At 44.1% G+C, this 21231-nt stretch overlaps 4 protein-coding genes and 1 long non-coding RNA gene across 5 annotated transcripts; 4 read left to right on the top strand and 1 right to left on the bottom strand.

Annotated features, from left to right (window-relative positions):
* Positions 1 to 215: 215 nt before the first annotated feature.
* LOC112341761 lies at positions 216 to 755 on the top strand. Its single transcript, XR_002990661.1, has 2 exons — positions 216 to 275; positions 322 to 755. It is a non-coding gene; the product is annotated as an uncharacterized LOC112341761 (long non-coding RNA).
* A 12075-nt stretch (positions 756 to 12830) lies between these two features.
* Positions 12831 to 14846, top strand: LOC112341357 (pentatricopeptide repeat-containing protein At4g18520, chloroplastic-like). The gene has a single exon (XM_024661297.1). The coding sequence runs from the start codon at positions 12831 to 12833 to the stop codon at positions 14844 to 14846; it is 2016 nt and encodes a 671-aa protein (XP_024517065.1).
* Positions 14753 to 15408, bottom strand: LOC9643339. The gene is made up of 2 exons (XM_024664608.1): positions 15318 to 15408; positions 14753 to 15255 (listed from the first exon to the last, which is right to left on the bottom strand). The coding sequence occupies exon 2, from the start codon at positions 15217 to 15219 to the stop codon at positions 14869 to 14871; it is 351 nt and encodes a 116-aa protein (XP_024520376.1). The 5' UTR covers positions 15220 to 15255; positions 15318 to 15408; the 3' UTR covers positions 14753 to 14868.
* On the top strand, positions 15409 to 17412 carry LOC112341362 (pentatricopeptide repeat-containing protein At4g02750-like). The gene has a single exon (XM_024661306.1). The coding sequence runs from the start codon at positions 15409 to 15411 to the stop codon at positions 17410 to 17412; it is 2004 nt and encodes a 667-aa protein (XP_024517074.1).
* A 454-nt stretch (positions 17413 to 17866) lies between these two features.
* LOC9643340 (polygalacturonate 4-alpha-galacturonosyltransferase) lies at positions 17867 to 21179 on the top strand. The gene is made up of 10 exons (XM_002962682.2): positions 17867 to 18388; positions 18445 to 18464; positions 18531 to 18605; positions 18669 to 18803; positions 18860 to 18938; positions 18998 to 19050; positions 19101 to 19432; positions 19491 to 19848; positions 19900 to 20487; positions 20558 to 21179. The coding sequence occupies exons 1-10, from the start codon at positions 18220 to 18222 to the stop codon at positions 20831 to 20833; spliced, it is 2085 nt and encodes a 694-aa protein (XP_002962728.2). The 5' UTR covers positions 17867 to 18219; the 3' UTR covers positions 20834 to 21179.
* The last annotated feature ends 52 nt before the right edge of the window (positions 21180 to 21231 follow it).

Raw genomic sequence — 21231 nt, forward strand, 5'->3', positions numbered from 1 at the left:
TCAATGATTCACATAACAAAATTTTGTTACAATACAAAAACTGAATTTAAACAGTAAATGTTTTTCAAGAAGACAAAGGATATTATGATCCACTTTTAGTTTACGTTTTAAAAATAAAAATTTAGTATTTTAATTTATCAAAACATATATATTCTACAAGTATATATATTATTTCTAAAGATTAGTTTGGTATTAATTTTATTTTAGGGCTGCTCCCTGATGGAACGCGGCAGATTGACTGGTGCGGGGAACAACAGTCACGGCATCAGCGTCAAGTAAGAAATCTTCCACCTTTTCCCTCTTAATTTCGATCTTTTCTAGTGGCGCCTTTGATGGCGCCCCGGCCAAGTCTAGCCAAGGACGCCGCAAAGCTATGCGCTGGTACTACACTCACAAACAGTCTCTCGGGTTTGGCCCCATTCTCTCCTTTCTTTATGCCTTTAGCTCTAGTGTCAACTAGAGAGATTCCTCCGGCTGGGAATTCGAAGAGGGCGATGAATTGGAATTGAAGAATGAGGAGCCGGAGCTTGTAAAAGCCTGGATCCGGCAGGATGATCTTTTTCAAGAGCTGCTTTTGAGCTAGGGACCGGCGGGTGTAGGAACCTCGTTGATGTACAAGGTGCGGTTAAGGCACTTCACTGTGCTGGACAAGAAAACTTCTTCCTTTTGTTTTGGTGGACATAAATTCTAAGAAACTCGCAGTGCCCATCTAGAAGCATGAGATATTATGCAATGAAGTGCAGTTTATTACTTTGTCAAACTCTCCACCTGCCCTGCTCCTTGCTTTGGCGGTAAGCATGTCGACAAAGAATTCATGTACGTTGCTTTCTTCTGCCGACGCATAGTGGAGCAGGTAAGCCAAGCTCAGATCATCTGTTCGTTCATGTTGACAGTGTAGCAGAGAGAAGGCTGGCGTTCTCGTCACCCAGACCACCACCGCACCACAAAAGGAAAACGTACATCTGACGGGATTGAATCCCGAAATCTCAAGAACCTGTTGATGCTTCGGCCAGTAGTGGCTGTTTTTAAAAGCCCCTGAAACGTCTGTGTATCTTTTCAAAGTTTCTTTTGCTATTGGCAATACAATGCATCAATACAAAGATCCTCTTCCACATCACGAGTCTTAACTGCTGGGAGAGAAACATCTAATTGTAGTCTATGCATCATTAGTCTGTCTATCTTTTGCTTCCCAAACCCAATCCTCCAAAACTTTTCATGTGCGTTTGAATGATGATCCATCTTTAATTCAGACCATGGATAAACCATAGCATTGTTAGTGCAACCCAAAAGCACGATATTTGGATTTACTTTTTGCATTGCGGCAAGTCCAACGTCATAAACTTGTATTGCATTCGTTCGTTGATGGGCATACTTGCCATTTTGGTCCCACTGTATTGCAACCAAAGCTTGAACCAAAGTGCAATTTGCTATCATTGACAGTTCCAAAGCCCAAATTATCAAACCAAGAGCTCGGATCAAACTGTTTTCTCTCCGTAGCCTTAGTACTTCCCGATCTTGCAAATGCTCTGATTGACTAAAATAATACATTTGCAAGAAATTGATCTCTTCACCAGTAGCTGCAACACCTGAGGATTCATCATCCACCATGATGGTCCATGGAAGCTCAAAACCCAAGTTCTCCAACTTCTTTTTGTAATCCCAAGAACCAGATTCCTTTGTCATGTGAGACATAGAAAAGATATTGTAGCTACACCTTAAGCAGCAACCCTCCATGATCTGTTGCACAAGAGGTATGTTCCTACACTCTCTACCCGAGCTAAAAAAATGCATCTGCACATTGGGGATTGCATTGAGAACTGACAAGAATTCAGAACTCCCATGCATTGGTGTGTAAAAGGCATTGGCTACATGATATACATACTTTGAATTTTCAGTTTCCCTGATTAGTGTTTCATCTAAATCTAGAATAATATAGCAATTTTGCATTCTGTTATACTCCCAATTTTCCTTGCTCTCTCTCTTCCTCTAGATCTAGACTTTGCAAGTGATAAGCTTGCCCTAACCCTTATGGCGAATTTGCAAGTGATAAGCTTGCCCTAACCCTTATGGCGAATTGCCTTTCGTGTATTCTCAATATATTCTTTATTTCCCTTTGATATAGATTCAACCTTCCTTTCTAGAATTTCTGCCGACTTTGTAAGAAATCAGTGGCTCGAGAAATCCTAGTCCGAGATTTACCACTTCTTTGGTCAAGTCCCTGAGGCCCCCGAGACAGGAAAGTAACGACGCAGTAAAGTCTCCAAAACCACACAACTCGAGGAAAATTGCCAACAGAAATTGCAACAGAGCAACAGCTGAGAGGAAATCGAAATGAAAGTGTTCAAAAGCGAAGCCTGATGACGGAGAGCTTGGACGACGTAACCTTTCACCTCGTTCGCATTAACTATAACACCAACAAAAAACGAATTGTGTCTTACTTGCCTTTGCGACAGAGTCCTGGATCCACCGTCGCCACTGCCTTCGAGAAACTGGAAGACGAATACAGTCAACATCAAAGGAGCCAAGACAATGCCATGATGAAGATCCCGTGGCATTAACAGGTTAGATTTTATCCGTGCAGCCAGTGATCCCAAAGCTCATCAGCAGTGGCAGGAGACGAGAAGAAAAGCTCCACCACGAAGTTTGGAGCTCAAGATGATCAACGCCGAGCTCCAAAAGGAGAGGGAAAAACATTGGGTAGAGTGGATTCGCAAGCGTCTCCCAACAGATAGAAAAGTCTTTCTTCAAGGAGCTCATCGCTGATTTTGGATTTGGTTTTTTTTTTGGATTATATAGGTACAGTGTACCGTATAAAACGTTTGTCCTCCCAGAAATTGTCTTGGCGAGCTGGGGCATAGATTTGTTATGTGCGCGATTTTTACTGTGGCGTTTCTATGCGAACTCCTGACGCGTTTTTCTTGTTTGATCTCTATCGTGTGGTTCTCTAGAAATGATCTGTTGTTCAGGTATTGGGAACTCAGGGAAAGCAATTTTTCTTTTTGTTATAAACTTGGTTTGTCTTCTTTTTTGGGGGGGTTGCGGATTCTAGCAGTCCTCTGGTTGCGAGATTATTTTTGGAAATTATCTAGTCGCTTTGAGACCTGGACGCCGTGGGAGGCCTGCACGAGTTTATGAACTGGCCACTGCTCACGGATTCCGGTGGCTTTCAAATGGTGAGCTACCTTTCTTTTATTGCGACTCAGGTATCACTTTACACTTGGCAGACGTCAAGTGACATTTCTGTTTTAATGTTTTTTTGGATCGACTGGTTGCAGCCGCCTGTGGATGGTGTTGCGTTGCTCATTTAGCATTTCAAAATGAATCATCCAAGAAAGAGATGAAGAGCGAGAAGTATCCTTAGAGACTTCTGGTGTGAGGAGCATTTGCGCTGGGATGGATGTGCCGCTGTGGACAAGTTCCAGGGTGTACATGCTAAAAGACCATGATTTTATCTCTTTGCTAGCGCTCATACAATTACTTTGTGAAATGCTCAAGAAGATCATAAATGCCAAAGGAAACGAGAAGAACTATGGATGATGATCACGCTTGCGACACCTTTTTTAAATTACGAGCATCCTCTTCAGGTTTTTGGATATTTTCACTAGAACACCATCCATCGAGCAAGACTACATTTGACAGGACATCACCCCGCTTGCGAGATGTTTGTTTTTTTTCTTCTTCCTTTTAAATATTTGTTTTCGTGCACTCCGCCTTGAAATGTCTTTGTTTTCTGTTCTGACATTGTTTTCGTCCTATAATCAGGTCTATCAGTGTACACAATGGGAAACGATGGCCAGAAATGGACAGCTCCAAAGAAAAACCAAAAGCTCTACCAAGTTTCCAAAGTTCTGCATCAACATATCTAGTAAGAATGCAACGAGAGATTCTCAGCACATCCAATTACTTGTGCTCCCCCTGGAGCCTCCAAATAGAAAGAATGGCCAAACCAAAAGAGGATTCCACACCTACCTAAAATCCGCAGCAAAAAATCATTACCTGGTTTGGCCTCAGAGGTGAGCAAATGGTTCTTTAGGAAGATCATTTGCCAGTATGGGGCTCCTCACACGGTTCTTTGGGACAAAGGAAATTTTCCGAAAGATGCCTCAAATCGGCCAGGGTATAGCATCGCACCATATCAACACATTGGGTATGTGTGCAAATGGACGCTCACCACAAAGAACTTCCTGCAAAATTGGGAGCAAGCTATTCTAGGATGCTTGATGGGGTATTAGGCGACCAGGCAAGAAAATACTCCAATGATGTAGTACATTTGAGATCACCATATGGTTGAGGTGGATTTAGAGAGTCACAAACTCTCACATGTGTATGTATAACAATGATGATATCTTAGCTATAGAGTTTCTCTTCTTCTTTAGTTTTCAATAGGATATTCCATATAGAAGACCCATCACCAACTTGACGAAGATCCTCATCAGCAGATCTTACTGACTACATCAAGAGTAATTTTTCAAATATTGCAAGTCAAACTTAGAACATGTGCAAGTGGCATAAGTCAAGAAGTATAGAAAAGAATTTATGGATGGAGGGACCCTTGTGAAGAGAGGAGCATCTAAATTGCCTAATATAAATATAAATAAATATAAAATTAATTATGAGGTCCAAAGTGTATTGCTATGATGTTGTATATTAATATTAGCATAAAGGCGTTAGATTAGTTTTAATCTGAACCACTTACACCTGTATATAAGTTAAAGTTTTTGGGCTAATTGATATGCACATTTTGTATTTTATTTTTATATTCTGTGCATTCACAGAACTACAAAAATTTGCATATCAATTAACCCAAAAACCTTAATTTATATACAGGAGTGAGTGGTTTGGATTAAAACCAATCTGACAGCTACTAAAATCCCACTACGCTTATATTAATATACGGCATGGTAACCACACACTTGAACCTCAATCATCCCCTCCTCTCGGAATGATGGAAAACTATCAAAGTCTTTTTATGGATGGACTAGGACTTCGAGGAACATCAGGAGGAGGCATTAATGGATTTATAGGTGGTGCCAATTGTTCTTGATCCTTTTATACAAAGCATTTCAACTTTTGCACATGCACAATTTCTGAAGGATCGATCTATTGAACATCATGCCAAACCTTATAAACTTGTAATCCAACTTGCCGCAACATTTGATATGGTCTTTTCCACTAAGTAAGAAGCCTTTTAGATAAACCACGTATCTTAATATGAGGAAAATAGACTAATACTAAGTCATCCACTTTGTACTCTACAAATGGATAATGATGGGAGTTATAGTGCTATTGTTGTTCAACTTATACGCAGCTTAAGTGTTCAATAGACTCTGTTTGGACAAGTAGAAGAATGCTCATTAAATATTAATCCCATGACCTAGCATCGGTAGTTCATGGCAATTGCGAAGGTAAACCTAACTCCATTGGTGATATTGAATCATAACTATATAGGAGTTTATATGGTGAAGCACCAATAGAACTCTGCACCCCTGTAACATACACATACAGAAGAGATGGCAAATAATCATTTCAATTTGAATGCTGAAAATTCATGTACGTCACGATCATCCTTTTGAAGGTCTAAATAAACCATTTCACCAAACCTTCTGACTGTGGATAATAAGAACTCATGAAAGTGTGGCATATCCCCAACCGAGACATCAAAATATGAAATGCCTCGGCTATAAATGTAGGACTATTATCCAAAAGAATCTACTTTAGATAAGAATGCTAGAACACCACTTGATTGAAGAGGAAGTATTCAACAATAGTTGCAAATGCACTACCAAAAACATTAATTTTCACCTAGCGAGTCAAGTAATTAAAAGCAATAATAACATACTCATTGCTAGCAGTTGATCGTGGAAAAAGTCCCATCAGATTAAATACTACCAACTTAAATGGACAAGAAACTGCAATTAATTCCAATTGTTATTTTGCAACATAAGGGGGAGTATTACAAGTTTGGCACCAAACGCAGCTATGCATATACCGGATAGCATCATGTCACATCTCTAGTGAATAGAAAAACCTACGAAGTTTCTCGGTCATACGATAATGTCCCATATGCCTATATAGAATAAAAGAATCATGGTAGGCGTGGAGAAAGCATGGAATAAAGATCGAAAACACCACCAGCCATAAATGATCATCAAAATTCATCCTCACAAAATAAAGAAGGTTGTCCTCAATGTGATATTAAGAATATAAATGCCAAAATGGCAATCAACAAATGATGCAAGATTCTCAAACCCATCATAAAGCCTTCGAATCCATAGCTCAATATTTTGAGCCTCATGAATCTCGTTAAAAGAAGGTAAATTTTGCTCTTTACCTTGTGGATATTGAATGTCAAATACAGTAACCACCGACGACATAGAATCTTCGTCTAAAAAATTCACAGATATTAGAGTAATAAAGTGGTCAGAAACATGAGAAGAGAGTGAAGAAGGAAGAGGAATTCGAGAAAGGGCATCAATATCAACTATAGAACTCCCCGGGGGATGAATTACATCAAAATGATATATATGAAGCTTCAAAGCCCACTGAACAGTACGACCAACAAAGTTCTTTCGCTTCAATAATGAAATAACTATAGCATGATCACTTTTTAGTAATGTTTAAAAACCATGTTGATATACTGTAAGCTCTTGAGTTTGGACTTCCCAGGAGGTCACCCAGCCCAGTACTATTCAAACCCAAGGACGCTTAACCCCAAATATCCCAAGACCCTTAACCAATTGGAAAAGGGGGTGCACTCTTGTTCATGGGCCCTTTTCCCTCTGTATTTGAACCCTTATGGATCGTCTCTCGAGTCGTTCTCTTTGGTTGCTTACAATCCACCACGCTTCCCTGCAAGTTCACGCCCTCGTGAACGGAAGCTGAGAGCCGCAGCTCTCCCGAGAGCCCCGCTCTTTTGACACCCTACCCCTCATGGGCCCTTTTCCCTCTGTATTTGAACCCTTATGGATCGTCTCTCGAGTCGTTCTCTTTGGTTGCTTACAATCCACCACGCTTCCCTACAAGTTCACGCCCTCGTGAACGGAAGCTGAGAGCCGCAGCTCTCCCGAGAGCCCCGCTCTCTTGACACCCTACCCCTCGGGTCGAGCCCAGCGGGAGCAAACTGGACCAGCCAGATGTCAATCAACAAGTGGTGTGATTCCCTTAGCCAACCAACAGAGTTGAACCCGAGACCGCTCCGATACCAAATGTAAGCTCTTGAGTTTGGACTTCCCGGGAGGTCACCCAGCCCAGTACTATTCAAACCCAAGGACGCTTAACCCCAAATATCCCAAGACCCTTAACCAATTGGAAAAGGGGGTGCACTCTTGTTCATGGGCCCTTTTCCCTCTGTATTTGAACCCCTATGGATCGTCTCTCGAGTCGTTCTCTTTGGTTGCTTACATATACATGAAGTTTGTCAAAGCCCCAAATAGCTACTAAACACTCTTGATACTTTTGATATCGGTCATGCTTTATTTCGTTAAAGTGGGACTTTTCATTATCCCACTTATGGTGTGTGGCCACATGCCATTTTTATAACAACAATAAAAAATTGAAGTTTTAACTTTATAATTTATAAATTAAAAACTTTTCATATGATTTTGTGTTATAATATTGTGAAATATAAAAAAATAAATTAAAAAACTGATAGAAATATTAATAAATATTAATTAAGTACTAGGAAATGGCATGTGGACACATGCTAATTAATGTCCCACTTTACTGAATAAGTCCCACTTTAACGAAATAAAACATGGTCTTGGATGTGTGTTGATGCAAGAGAGTTCAAGTATGTTTGGTTAGTGCCATTTTATTGCATATATTAACCATACATTACAACCAATGAAGATGAACTACTCCACAATAGAAAAGTGAAAAGTTGAGTGTAATAATGATATGCCAAAACCAAAGGAGTCGTTAATAGATTTTTGAGATTCGTAAACACCCGTTCACAATTGTAGACTAAATGAAAGATGATGTTAACAACTTCAACAATACTCGCAATTGTGTAGTGTGATTAGAAAGATGATTAATAAAATAATTGAGATATTGCACCTGCCTAAAAAGCATTGCACATCATTTACACACTTCAGAATAGGGAAATTATAGATTTGTCATGATCAACTTGCAAACTTTCATGAAAAATATATTACCCAAGATAAGTTATGTCTTTGGACCTAAACACACACTTCAACCACTTCAAATTTAAATCAACTTCCCATAGCTGATCCAACACCTTACGAACATTATAAACGTTTTCCTTCTACATCTCTTTCAAGTGGATTAAGACATTATCGATGAAGTCAACAGTCACCTCTAATATATCGCAAAGAACCTTACTCATCATCTGATAGAAAGTTATTAAAGCATTGTTTAAATCAAATGGCATCACTAAGAATTTATACAGACTAAATAGTGTATAAAATGTAGTCTTAAAAATATCTTCTTTAGCCATTAGTATTTGCTAGTACCCAGAAACAAGATTTAACTTAGTAAACCAATGACTTCTCCCTAAACAATCCAAGAGATCAGTAGTGTGGGGAAGAAGGTACACATCCAAGATCGTCACTTTGTTTAACGGATGATAATCGATACAAAAACAAATACTTCCATCAAACTTTGTCACAAGATGAAGTTCACAAGCCCAGGGACTTTGTGACTTTCAAATAACACCCTTTTTTTTAACATTTTCTTAATATTTGCACATAAAATTTTGTTCTCTTTGGGTGACTAATGATGAACAGGAATCTTAATTGAACGAGCATCCCCAGTTGAAATAGGATGATATGTTGTAATCTTGGCCCTATATGACATGTCAAATTCAAAGAGATCAGCATACTCTTTCATGAGTTTGTCAACTACTACAACACAAAGACCATCAAAAAGATTGAAGAAGGGAAAAGAGCAATAAGACAGAAATATAAAAGGAAATAATGAATAGAAAAAAGTGATAGAAGCAAAGGTAGAAAAAGGTATAAAAGTGAGAGGAGTAAAAGAAATATAAAAAAGTATGAGACAAGGGGGAGAAGCTTCAAAATTACACTTAGCATGATTGCATTGCAACCAATCCATACCAAGGATGAAATCAAAAGTTTGATTTGACACCACCCGCAATGACTAGCAACATCAATAAGATGTTATTAATACCAAGGTCTCCAACTTGGAAATAGAGATTTCCACTCTAGAAAATGCCGACAATGTTAATAAGTACAACCAACTTCATCATATGCCTAGTAGTAGATATCATGGCCACAACCACGTCCTCGCCCTTGTCCTTGAACTCGGGTAGCAACAACATCAACCTCCATTAGAACAGGACCATTTCATATATAAAGTGAAACTGAAGGCTGTGGAGCAAGAAGTGGAAGAGGCAATATCTCATAATGTTGTGCCAAACAAAAAGTATTATCAATGGTGGCTAGAGTAAATATATGCATAAATCCTACAAAATCTTGATAAAGTGCTACCCACAACATTCTTAACTTGATTCATTCCAATATATTTAACTCCGTACGAAGTAAAAGGCTTCGGAAATAAACACCAAATTACATCACCAATTTAGATGACTTTTGACAAAGACGATGCAATTGTTAAAAGCATCATCATAATCGTTAGCATGTCTAAATGTGCATTTGAAAATATTTAGGAGAATGCTTTAATCTACACAAGTAGCTACACTCAAACCATTATACCACTATAGCATTGTCCTTTGGAAACATGGGAAATTTATACAAATGCTAAGCATCATCCCAAAAATGATATGTGGCAATCATTATAAAGTTTTGCTTTTGTTGCCAATCCTTGCATTCGGTTGGAGTTCTTCCGTGGGAATTCTAGAGAGTTTGATCACTAGGAGCTATACCACATGCCACGAATACTACTATCAACTAAATTTAGTTGTTCAATTACAATCATATAGTATCAAACAATTGCACCAACTATTGCTCCAGAGTCAGAGGAGGAGGAGACTATTGCTCTGCCATGAAGATAAATGAAAAGGAAAAGGAAAAAGAAAAAGAAAAGAAATGGAAAAAGCTAAAAGAAAAGGAAGATCTGAATGATATAAAAGTTAAATCTAAACCAAACTCCCAAATCCAAGCACTTAGGCACAATCAAAACTACCCCTCCATCTTCACCAATGTGAATGCATAGAATATAGAAATGAAATATAGAAATATGTATATCAATTAGCCCAAAAATCTTAGCTTATATATAAGAGCAAGTGGTCCAGATTAAAACCAATCCGATATTACCAAAATCCCACTACCAAAATCCCACTACACTAATATTAGTATATGGCATTATATTTGTACACTTGGACCTCATAAATGAAAAAGGGACCCTACAAAATTACCAGATGAAGAGAGGAGTGTACCCAAGACTTGATCATTAGATACTGCTAGAGCATCTAAACTGCCTTAGGATCAGAAATATAAATATAAATAAATATAAAACTAATGAAAATAGAAAGAAAAGTGAAAGAAGTATAGAAAAGAAGAATTCATGGATGGAAGGACCCTACAAAGTTACCAGGTGAAGAGAGGAGCATACCCAAGACTTCATCATTAGATACTGCTAGAGCATCTAAACCGCCTTTAGGATCAGAAATATAAATAGAAATAAATACAAAACTAATGAAAATAGAAAAGTGGAAAGGCAGAAAGGGAGAGAAAAGAGTGGGAAAAATAGAGAGGTAAGAGGGGAGGGCAACAAGTCACTCGCATGCTGGCATATGGCATTAGCAACAAGTGGCACTTTCTTCTCTCACAGTTAGCTTTCCCTAATATTCACAATGGTGAATCGTTGAAAGGTGGCACTTTAAATGCATATTGGGTGTGACTTCAAGAGATTGGGCAAGGAGGAGCAACACCTTGGTGAAGATTTAACAGCTGCAGCATGATTAAATGGAAGAGCCAGTGGTCATCTCCTCTGATAATGAAAAGACTCTTGCTAAAGAATCTCTTATCAAGTTCACTCAACGTCCTCCCACTCTTTTGTGCTGGATTCCAGTAAGGGGATCTCAGAGCAATGTGTAGCATTCATTATTGAGGAGACGTTCTGTGCACTAGGAGATTGGTTAAGTGACCGTAGCCAGCATTGCCACCGAAGACATGTGAGGCTGAGGGCAAGAGCAAGCAGTCTGAGGTAAAGAGTGCATGAGGAGATTCCTTGACATGGGATTAGCAATCTGGATACTAGAAGAGGCAAGTTCCCTTGTAGCATCAGCTTATCCATGACTGCAACAAAGGATGATGATCCTTCAACCCCAAATTGTGGACTTGGAAGCAAAGGTAAGTGTTTCCACCTTGGTTTAGAGTAGAAAAGGTGAGTGTTCTTGTGTTTGGGAGAATAAGCTTGGGTTAAAGAAAGAGTTAAGAGTGCAAGGAAAGACTAAAAGAAGAGGGGAAAAACATAGGAAGAAAACCATAAAAGGAAAGAGGATAAAAGGAGAAGCAAGGAAAGAAAGAGGACATGACATAGAGGTGTGAGACCAATGGAGTGTGATGTAATAAGCAATAGAAGAAGCTTGGATTTTCTCTTGTGTTTTGGCTTAACAGGTCAACCACAGTCAAGTGAAATTTGAGGTCAGGATATTTCAGGAGTTCTGGGGCACCCCCTCATGGGTGATAAGATTTGGGAGCAGCACCCAAGTGATTGGTGTGGTGGTGACCAACTGAGTGACTCCTCTCACATATGGTAAGGGGCATAAGATGGAGGTCACTGAGATCCTGAGCAAGGCATGGCAAGTTCTCAAGAACGATCTCAAGGACAAGTACAAGACCCTTGAAGTTGAGAAATTTTGTTTCATGAGTGAGTGCTTGTGGCTTGATCATGAAGGTATTATGTATGACTATGAGGTGTACCTTCAGGAATGCAACAGGATGTGATTGCAGGGGAAATACTTGGTCAAAGTTAGTGGATACATGCTTTTGGCATGGTTGGGAAAACATGTCTAAGGTGGGTATCTTGCCCCAAGAGGTGGTCATCCAGAAACTTTAAAAGCGGAGATACAGAGGATTCAGGAGGAAGAGGACATGGCTGTATGGGGCATGGATGAAGACTGACACTTTAAGTGGATTTATGAGATGTAGATACTGGCATGGGCATCTTGCATGAAGATGAGGTGTTTTGATCATGTGATTTCCAGTATGTTGATGGAAAATGGGTGTTTGAAGCGTTGTCTTGACCAAGAGGAGGCCCGAGAGGAAGCTCACCTGGATGGATCCAAAAGTTGGAGTAGCAGTTTACATTTATTCAGGTGAAGGAATATTTGGCAACTAAGAGAGTATGTGATGAGCAGATTGAGAAGATGTATAAGGGAAAGTGCCAGATAAAGATGGCGAAGGATGGAAAGGAGTTCAAGTAGAAAATGCTAGAGACAAAGGTTCTCCTAGATGCGGAAGGCAAAGATGAAGGGAGTTGGGCTTAGTGCGTAGCAGCAGTTCGGACTGAGTGTTGCAGCTACTGATAGGGATGTCTGTGGAAGGCTTTGGAAATGAAGAAGGGTATGGAGTGTTTTGTTCTTTGTGAGCATCTTGAGTGTAGCTTGGATTGGAATACATTTATGTTCATTCTTTGAACATGAATTCTTTTATTTGAATAGCAAATGTGTTTCCATCAGTGTCCCAAGTAGCTCAAAGTGCATATGCAAAACTGAGTGATGTGAGTGCACTTGTTTTGCGTCAATGAGGCTGCCACTAGCAACAAAGAGTGACCAAACTGTTTCAGCAAGGGATTAAGGAATCATTGCCAAGCTGACGTGACAAGATATTCTATGTCAAGTGGCTTCCCCTGGGACATTCGTGTTTGGAGCTTTTGGGCGATGGAGAATGATCAAAGGAAGAAGCATTTACGTGTTGCTGGACGAGCTCAAGAGGTGTAGATCGCTGGAAAGAGGCAAGCAGCTTTACAGCCAAGTGATGGATGCCGGCTTGCGACCGAGCTCACACTCGGCCATCTTGCTGCTCAATCTCTACTCCAAGTGTGGATTCATCGACGAGGCCCGTTTTATCTTCGATCGATTGCCGTGTCACGGTGTGGTCTCCTGGACATTGCTTATCTCTGGCTACACAGAGAATGGAAGGCCCGACTTGGCCCTCGAGCTCTTCTCGTCGTGCTTGCAAGCGAGTCGTGGAAAGTGGGAGCCAAACGCTCGGACCTTTGTGGCGGCGCTCACGGCCTGCTCGATGCTGCTGGATAGGTCAAAGCTGGTCAAGACGGAATGCCTCGAAAAGGCACGATGGATCCACTCGCAAGCGAAGAGCAAAGGCTGCGATCATGATCTCTTCGTCGCCAACACGCTGGTGGCTTTGTACGCAAAGTGTGGGAGCTTGATCGAGTCTCGGGGAGTCTTTGATCGGATGAAAACTCGCTGCATCGTGTCGTGGACTGCGCTGATGCTGGCATTTGCCGAGAATGGGGACGGGGAGATGGCAATGAAGCTCTACTCTCGAGTTCTCCTCGAGGGGCTTGGGCTCGATGGTCGAGTTTTTGTTGCTGCCTTGATGGCTTGTGGCATCTTGGCAGCTCTTGAGGATGGATTGGAGCTCCCAAGCAATGGAAGCGTCGTGAAACTCAAGTCCCTGGGAAGAACGATGGCGATCCATGATCAAGCCTCGATCACTGGCCATCTTTTTGATGATATCTTCGTCGCAAACGCGCTCATCGACGCTTACTCCAAGTGTGGAACCATGGCTGATGCCACTCGTGTCTTTGGATCCATGCAATGCCACGATGTTGTGTCCTGGACGTCCCTCATACTTGGATTCGTGGAGGCCGGAGAGATGGAACTCGCCCTCCAAACTTTCGATCTCATGAAAGTTGGCCGACTTTGTGTTCCAAATGCCCGGACTTTCGTGGCCGTGCTCAAGGCGTGTTCTTGCATGGGCAAAGACGATGGCGAGAGATTGAAATTTCTGGAAAAGGGTCGTGAGATCCACTTGGAAGCGTCGTCCAGGGGCTGCGACACGGATATTTACGTAGCAACAACTTTGGTGGCGATGTATGCTTCGTGTGGATCTCTTTCCCAAGCTCGATCCATCTTTGAGTCGATTGCTTCTCGGAGCATTGTCTCCTGGAATGTGATGATCGCGGGGTGTGTCGAGAATGGAGAGAACCTCGAGGCTCTAGAGTTGCTCCAAAGGATGAAGAAGAATAATGGATTGATCATACGTCCCAGCGCTCAAACTTTCATAGCGGCACTCGAGGCGTGCGCTGCGTCGACGAGCTTTGGAGCTGGAGTGGAGCTCCACGGCGAGATTTGTAGAGCCGGGATGGAAGACGAGCACTGCGTGGCCACCTCCCTGGTGAATTTCTATGGAAAGTGTGGGAACGTGATCAAAGCCCAGCAAGCTTTCGATTCATTGAGCTCGAGGAAGATCGACACGGCAGCGTGGTCGTCGCTCATCGCCGGATACAGTCGACTCGGAGACGCTGGGAAAGCGTTGACTCTCTTCGAGAAAATGAAAGACGAAGGAACCAAGATGGATAACACACTTATTCTCGAAGTTCTCATGGCTTGTAGCCATGCTGGCCTGGTTGACAGAGGAAAGAACTACTTCGCTTTTTTTGGTGAAGATCATCGAGTTTGTCTCGGAATCGAGCACTACAATTGCCTGGTGGATATGCTTGGACGAGCAAATCGATTAGACGAAGCCATGGCGGTGGTGAAATCCATGCCTCTTGGCGTAAATCCAAACCTCATGACTTGGAGAACAGTGTTGGCTGCCTGTAAGAAATGGAACAACGTGGAGATGGGAAAGGAGGCCTTTGATTGTTTGATGAGGATGGATGAAAGGGAGGCAGCAAGCTACGTGATCATGGCAAACCTCCACACAATCACATAGTATCGATCAATCGATCATGCGCTCAGCCATCCTCGGATTCTTCCACCGCTTGCTCCACCCGAAGCAACACAAAACCAACGGCGACTCCCACGAGAACAAGCACGGTCATGATGGGAACAACGCGAAAGACCTCCTCCGAGACGCTGGCCTTGGCGGCCAGTGCACCACCACGCCTGGAGGAAGATTTGAGCGCTCGGGCTTGGAGCTGCGCGAATTGTTGGTCAACGCACTGCGAGCAGCCCAATCCCATGACGCTGTTGATGGCTTTGAGGCCTCCAAACGAGCTCATCCTGTGGATTTGTTTGCTGCTTCCGCTGCTTCGCGAGATTGGAATCGTGGACGCTGCTACAAAGCTCGCAGACATTGTCGCCATAGCCGGCAGCGATCGATCGATCACTCGGAGTGCTAGCTAGATCACACAATGGAAGTTTTGGAGATCGCCCAAGAAAGAGTTCTTCGTGGTGTTCTTACCTGGTGCGTGTTCTTCCCAGCTATGGCCGCGCTTTGTGTGCTTCTAGATAGATAGGATGATGTGAGCTTCACTGGTTGCCACGTGTCGATAATGTTGGCCGCTGACGTGTGCCCTATTGCTGACGTGTACTATGCCAACAGGGCGATTGAGCGCCACGGCAAGTGCGGCAATGTGGGCATGGCGCGGCAAGTTTTCGATGCCTTGGGCGATAAAAAAAGGGACATTTTTTCATGGAATTTGATGATCCTGGCTCATGCGCGAAAGGGCGAGATCAGGGAGGCTAATATTTTGTTTGATTTGATGCCGCTGTTTGATATGCCGACTTGGAATGTCATGCTTACAGCATTTGCCAGAAGCGGGGATTTGGAACAAGCCGAAGAGACCTTTCGTCTTATGCCCGAGAAGAATTTGATATCCTGGACTGCCATGGTAACCGCGTACGCACACGTATTAGACGCTGACAGAGCAAAAGAAGTTTTCGATCAGATGCCGCAAGTGAATCTCGTGTCATGGACTGCCATTCTTACTGCAAATGCCCAGAGAGGAGATATTTCTGCTTGTGAAACTATTTTTGCTGGGATTCCCGAGAGAGATCTCGTGTCATGGAACGCAATGCTTGCTGCGTGTTCAGTTAAAGGCCAAGTCAAGAAATGCAACGCAATCTTTCTGCTTATGCCACAGCACGATCTTGTGTCCTGGACGACAATGCTTGCAGTGAATGCCCACAATGGGCCTAGCATTGAAGACTGCAAGCGTGCGTTTGACAAGAGCCCGCAGCACAACCTCATCTCCTACAACGCGATGCTTTCGGCGTATTCACTCCACGGCTACGTGCTCGAAGCGGAGCGTTTGTTCTTCCACTCGATGCCGGAGAGAAACCTTGTGTCTTGGAACACAATGCTTGCAGTTTACACTCACAATGGACACACAGCCAAGGCTTTAGAATTGTTCCACTCAATCCCAATCCACGACCAAGTCTCATTCACGCTCGTCATCTCCCTTCTCGGAGACATGGCCTTAGAGTGCAGCAACCGCAAGGAATCGTGGGAGCTCCTCTCGCGGGCCAAGGACATGTTTGATCACGCAATGCCACACTACACGCTCATCGCTTGCAATGCCATGCTCTCTGCGTATGCCCGAAACGGGCAGCTCGAAGAAGCCCGGAGGATCTTCTCAGAGCTCCAGGAGCGCGACGTCGTCGCCTGGAACTCGATGCTCTCGGCATTCTTGATGTCCGGGAGCTTGGACGAGGTGAAGAAGACGTACGACGACATGCCATGCAGGAGCCTCGTTTCCAACACCACAATGCTGGATGCCTACGTTCAAAACGGCCGCTTCGAGGAAGCCAAAAGCTTGTTCGACGCGAGAATGCCACAGCACAACACTGCCTCTTGGAACGCAATGCTATCAGCGTATGCCCACAATCGCTACCTGGAACAGACGAAAGCCTTGCTGGCTCAGATGCCCGAAGCCAATCTCGTGTCTTGGAACACTCTTCTTTTCGCATATGCCCAAGAAGGGCATATGGGGAAAGCCAAGACGTTCTTCGACAGGATGCCGGAGTGGAGTGTTGTGTCGTGGGGATCACTGCTCGCCACCTTAGTAACTTACAAGAAAACCAAGTTCCAAGACGAGCAGCTGGTGTCAAACTGGACAGCACTAAATCTGTTTACAGGATGGATGCATTTGAGCAGCACCCCTCCGGACAAGGTTTGCTTCGTCTCGGCTCTTGTGTCTTGCAGCCATGCCGGAAAGGTCTACAATGGCCGGGCTTGCTTCGTTTCGATGCAAGCGGACTTTGGGATCAAGCCCAACAAGCGGCACTACTCTTGCATCCTGGACGTGCTTGTTCGCGCTGGATATCTTGCCCAGGCATGCGATCTCATGTCAAGCATGCCCTTTGTTCCAGACATTGTAGATTGGGTGTGTGTTTTGGGAGGCTTTGAGTCGAGTAGCGATGTCGTCAAGTTGAGAGGAGCAAATGCCGCTAGCGAAATTGTTAGAAACGTTATCGATCTCAAGCCTTTAGGTGGAGCTGCATACATCTTGCTCTCAAACATGCACATTCTCACTTCTTCCCCGCCTAGATGCTAAGAATATTCTAGATCCCAGAATAGTTTTTTCTCTTTTGAAAAGTTAAAATCTAACCCGTTAACAAAGTAGAATACATTGATTCGCTAGCGGCCTTTTAGGGTTTCTAGAAATGGCAAGGAGCTTAACAGGACCTTTAGAAAATCTAGGCAATGGGAAAAGTAAAGAATATTCGTGTGGCCCCTCCTGGGCTCCTCGGACCATTGGTTCGCGGAAGGAACCCTTGGTGTATTGTATTGGAGAACCGATGGATAACAGAGCTGGAGCAAAGAGCTGTCGGCATGTCTGCGTTGAGCGGTTGCGATTGTCTCTGCGCCCTCTGGATCCAACGACCAGTACCTGCTCTCCATCCGACGCACGAGTGCGTGCCACGCACGCGGGCCCCGTCTGGACGGCGTGGATTGCCGGACGCTTGACAAGGAGCTCAATGTGGTGCATGGTTTTTGGGAGAAACGGGACAGTGTGGTGAGGAGCCTCTTTGTCCTCTTTCTCCTCTCTCCTCTCCTCTCCCCCTCCATCGCATTAGGGATCGCGCTATCCCTTCCGCTGGGGCGCTGGCGCCATGAATCGCAGGCGCGTCGCTCCAGATTTTGGATACAATGCAGGGGTGCGCCGCGAATCCCATCCAGATTTGGGCAAGGCAATGCGGTGGATGATCTTCAAGGCGATCGATCTAGCTCCATTGGGAGAGGCGGCGAGGATTTGAAGCATCTGGATCGCGTATTATGCAAGCATCGAGCTCCGGCGCCGCGAAATATCACTGTGGATAGGCAGAGTAGCTCAGGATAGGGATTTCGGGCGTCCGGCATCATGCCTCCCAGTAGAAGAAGCTCATCGGCGTCCCTCCTCCAGCAGCGCGGCAAGGGAGGCACGGGCAAGCACGGCGGCACCCACATTCTAGCTACATTGTTTGCGCTCCTCGTCACAGCTCCACTCGTCTTCCTGGCAGTGCGTTTCAGCAGCTTTGGCTCAGCTTTGAGTAAGTCTCTTCTTTTCCTTCTCTCGCAAATGGCTAATGACTACAGAGTGTTCTAGACGCCAAGGATTTTTTCGATGTAAGTTATGGTTATACCTCTACCTATGATTGATTTAATTCTAACTCTTTGTGTTTGATTTTCCAGCAAAGCCATGGTGCTGAGAGTGCTCGCAAGCTGACGGGACAAGATCATCAAATGGAGAGCTTTCTTCCCGAGGAGGTAAATGTTCTCGAGAGAACGCGCCTTTTGTGAACGCAATTTATCTCGGGTTGTCGGTTGCAGGTTCTGAGCGTCATTCTGGCCAATTCAGACGACCCAGATCGGATACTGAGGCTCAAAGCTGTAAAGGATACACCGTCTTCTTTAGTACAAGAGCATGATGACCAGCAGCTTAAGTTTGAGAACGATAGTCTTCAGGTTTGTTTTATTCTTGTTGGTGAAGTCATCAATTCTAACGCATCTCTTTGGAGCAGGAAGGACAGGAAGGAGAGATTACAAACGGGACACCCTCTGTTACTTCCGATTCGTTCAACTCGTCGGAAACGGGTCAAGGTAATTAGCTAGCTGGCAGGAAAACGAAAATGGGTGTTTAAGAGGTTTGTATGTTACAGGAAAGAGCGGATTGCTTCTACAAGATGTGCATTACCGGGAGCAGCCGCCAGAGGTATGGAGTTGATTGTGAGCACCGAACTTGAGTTCTTTCTACACACGCAGCATATCAAACTACGCAGGGAAAAGGAGCGACTGCTGCAGCTCACCAAGCACGATGAGAAAGAGAACGCGCAACTAGAGGCCGAAGCCATCGAGCGAACTAAAGCTGTGTCGAGGAACATCATGGGGAAGTACAGCATTTGGAGGCGCGAAGACAACGAGAACTCGGACAACCTTGTTCGGCTGATGCGAGAGCAACTGATTATGGCCAGAGTGTATGCAAGCATTGCTCAGTCTCGCAACAACTTGAGGCTCCTTCGGGATTTGAAACTGCGGATAAGGGAGACCACACGTGCGTTGGGAGACGCTAATCTGGATTCTGATCTCTCTCGTAGGTAATTTTCTTTCTTCTTTCGCAGCACAGCAATTCTCTAACATGTTTCACTGCTGCAGTGCACACGAGAGGATCAGAACCATGGGGCAGACATTGACGCAAGCTCGCAGTGAACTATATGACTGCGGACTGATTGTAAGGAAGTTGCGTGCTACGTTACAGTCTTCCCAGGAGTACGCCCAAACATTGAAGAAGCAAAGCACGTTTCTCAGTCAGCTCGCGGCTAAGACCATTCCAAAGGCTCTCCATTGCCTTTCGCTTCGCCTAAACGTGGAGTACTACACACTTCCTCCCGAGAAGCGCGAATTCCCATCACAAGAAAAGCTCGACGATCCAACGCTCTTTCACTACTCACTTTTCTCCGACAACATTCTTGCGGCATCGGTGGTAGTTAGCTCCACAGTACGGCATGCACAGGTTCGATGACTCCAGTACTATATAGCGACTTAACGATTTTCCGCTTTTCAGGAACCGCATAAGCATGTCATTCACGTTGTCACGGACAGGCTCAACTACGGCGCCATGCGCATGTGGTTTCTCGCCAATCCGCCTGGGAAGGCCACCATTGAAGTCCAAAACATTGACGACTTCAAGTGGCTCAACTCATCCTACTGCCCGGTTCTTCGACAGCTAGAATCCGCTGCCATGAAGGACTACTACTTCAAGCCCGATCATCCAACGTCCGTTTCCTCGGGGTCATCCAATCTCAAGTACAGGAATCCAAAGTACCTCTCCATGCTCAACCACCTGCGCTTCTACTTGCCGCAAATCTATCCCAAGCTGGACAAGATACTCTTCCTGGACGATGACATCGTTGTCCAGAAGGACCTCACCGGCCTGTGGAGCATAGACCTGCAAGGCAAAGTGAACGGTGCTGTCGAGACCTGCGGCGCCAGCTTCCATCGCTTCGACAAGTACTTGAACTTCTCCAACCCGCACATCGCCAGGAACTTCAACCCGGACGCGTGTGGCTGGGCGTACGGGATGAACGTCTTCGATCTCAAAGAGTGGAAGCGGCGCGACATAACGGGGATCTACCACAAGTGGCAGAACATGGTAATGGCTTTAGGATCGATATCTATCTTTTGCCTCGTGTTTGACAAGAGGTTTTGCTTTTGCTTTCCAGAACGAGGACAGGCTGCTGTGGAAGCTCGGAACGCTACCCCCTGGCCTCATCACCTTCTACAACTTGACGCATCCATTGGACAAGTCGTGGCACGTCCTGGGATTGGGCTACAATCCAAGCATCGACAAAGCGGACATGGATGCAGCCGCGGTGGTGCATTACAACGGCAATCTCAAGCCATGGCTGGACATTGGGCTTTCGAGATACAAGTCGTACTGGACGAGGTACGTGAGCTACGATCACCCATACCTGCAGCAGTGTAACATCAACCATTGAGCTTGCGGGGCGGGCATACACCACACTTTCCAAGCGTGCATATTGGAAGTGAATATTGGATTTTTTTTTTTTTTCTACTTGGCAAAGGTATGGTTCCCTTTGTTTCTTCATATCCATTCGATTCTCTTGCGGGAAAAGCAAAAAAAGAAGCTAACTGTACAGCTCTGCGCGTCGAGAAAACGATGCCACCTTGCTTTAATTTGGAAGCTCTGCTCTCTCTTTTATCCTCGTAGAAGATGTTTGTGAACTGCAAAAAGAGTGACAAGTGCATATGATAGATCACAGTGAGATTATTTGTCATGCTCCCCATCTATAACTGATTAATCACATGATAATGAAAACAGTAGACATGTCTTACTGCATAACAGCACATGGTTATGAGCTACATTTATCATTCC

This window comes from Selaginella moellendorffii, unplaced genomic scaffold (assembly GCF_000143415.4).
Source record: "Selaginella moellendorffii unplaced genomic scaffold, v1.0 SELMOscaffold_2, whole genome shotgun sequence".
Taxonomy (NCBI): Eukaryota; Viridiplantae; Streptophyta; class Lycopodiopsida; order Selaginellales; family Selaginellaceae; genus Selaginella; species Selaginella moellendorffii.

Excerpts from the sequence above, each read along its gene's own strand:
- LOC112341357 (XM_024661297.1), top strand. The coding sequence starts at position 12,831 with ATGATCAAAGGAAGAAGCATTTACGTGTTGCTGGACGAGCTCAAGAGG.
- LOC9643339 (XM_024664608.1), bottom strand. The coding sequence starts at position 15,219 with ATGGCGACAATGTCTGCGAGCTTTGTAGCAGCGTCCACGATTCCAATC.
- LOC112341362 (XM_024661306.1), top strand. The coding sequence starts at position 15,409 with ATGTTGGCCGCTGACGTGTGCCCTATTGCTGACGTGTACTATGCCAAC.
- LOC9643340 (XM_002962682.2), top strand. The coding sequence starts at position 18,220 with ATGCCTCCCAGTAGAAGAAGCTCATCGGCGTCCCTCCTCCAGCAGCGC. Across the intron at positions 18,465-18,530 it reads ACGCCAAGGATTTTTTCGAT|CAAAGCCATGGTGCTGAGAG; the intron begins GTAAGTTATGGT and ends TTGATTTTCCAG. Across the intron at positions 20,488-20,557 it reads ACCACAAGTGGCAGAACATG|AACGAGGACAGGCTGCTGTG; the intron begins GTAATGGCTTTA and ends TTTGCTTTCCAG.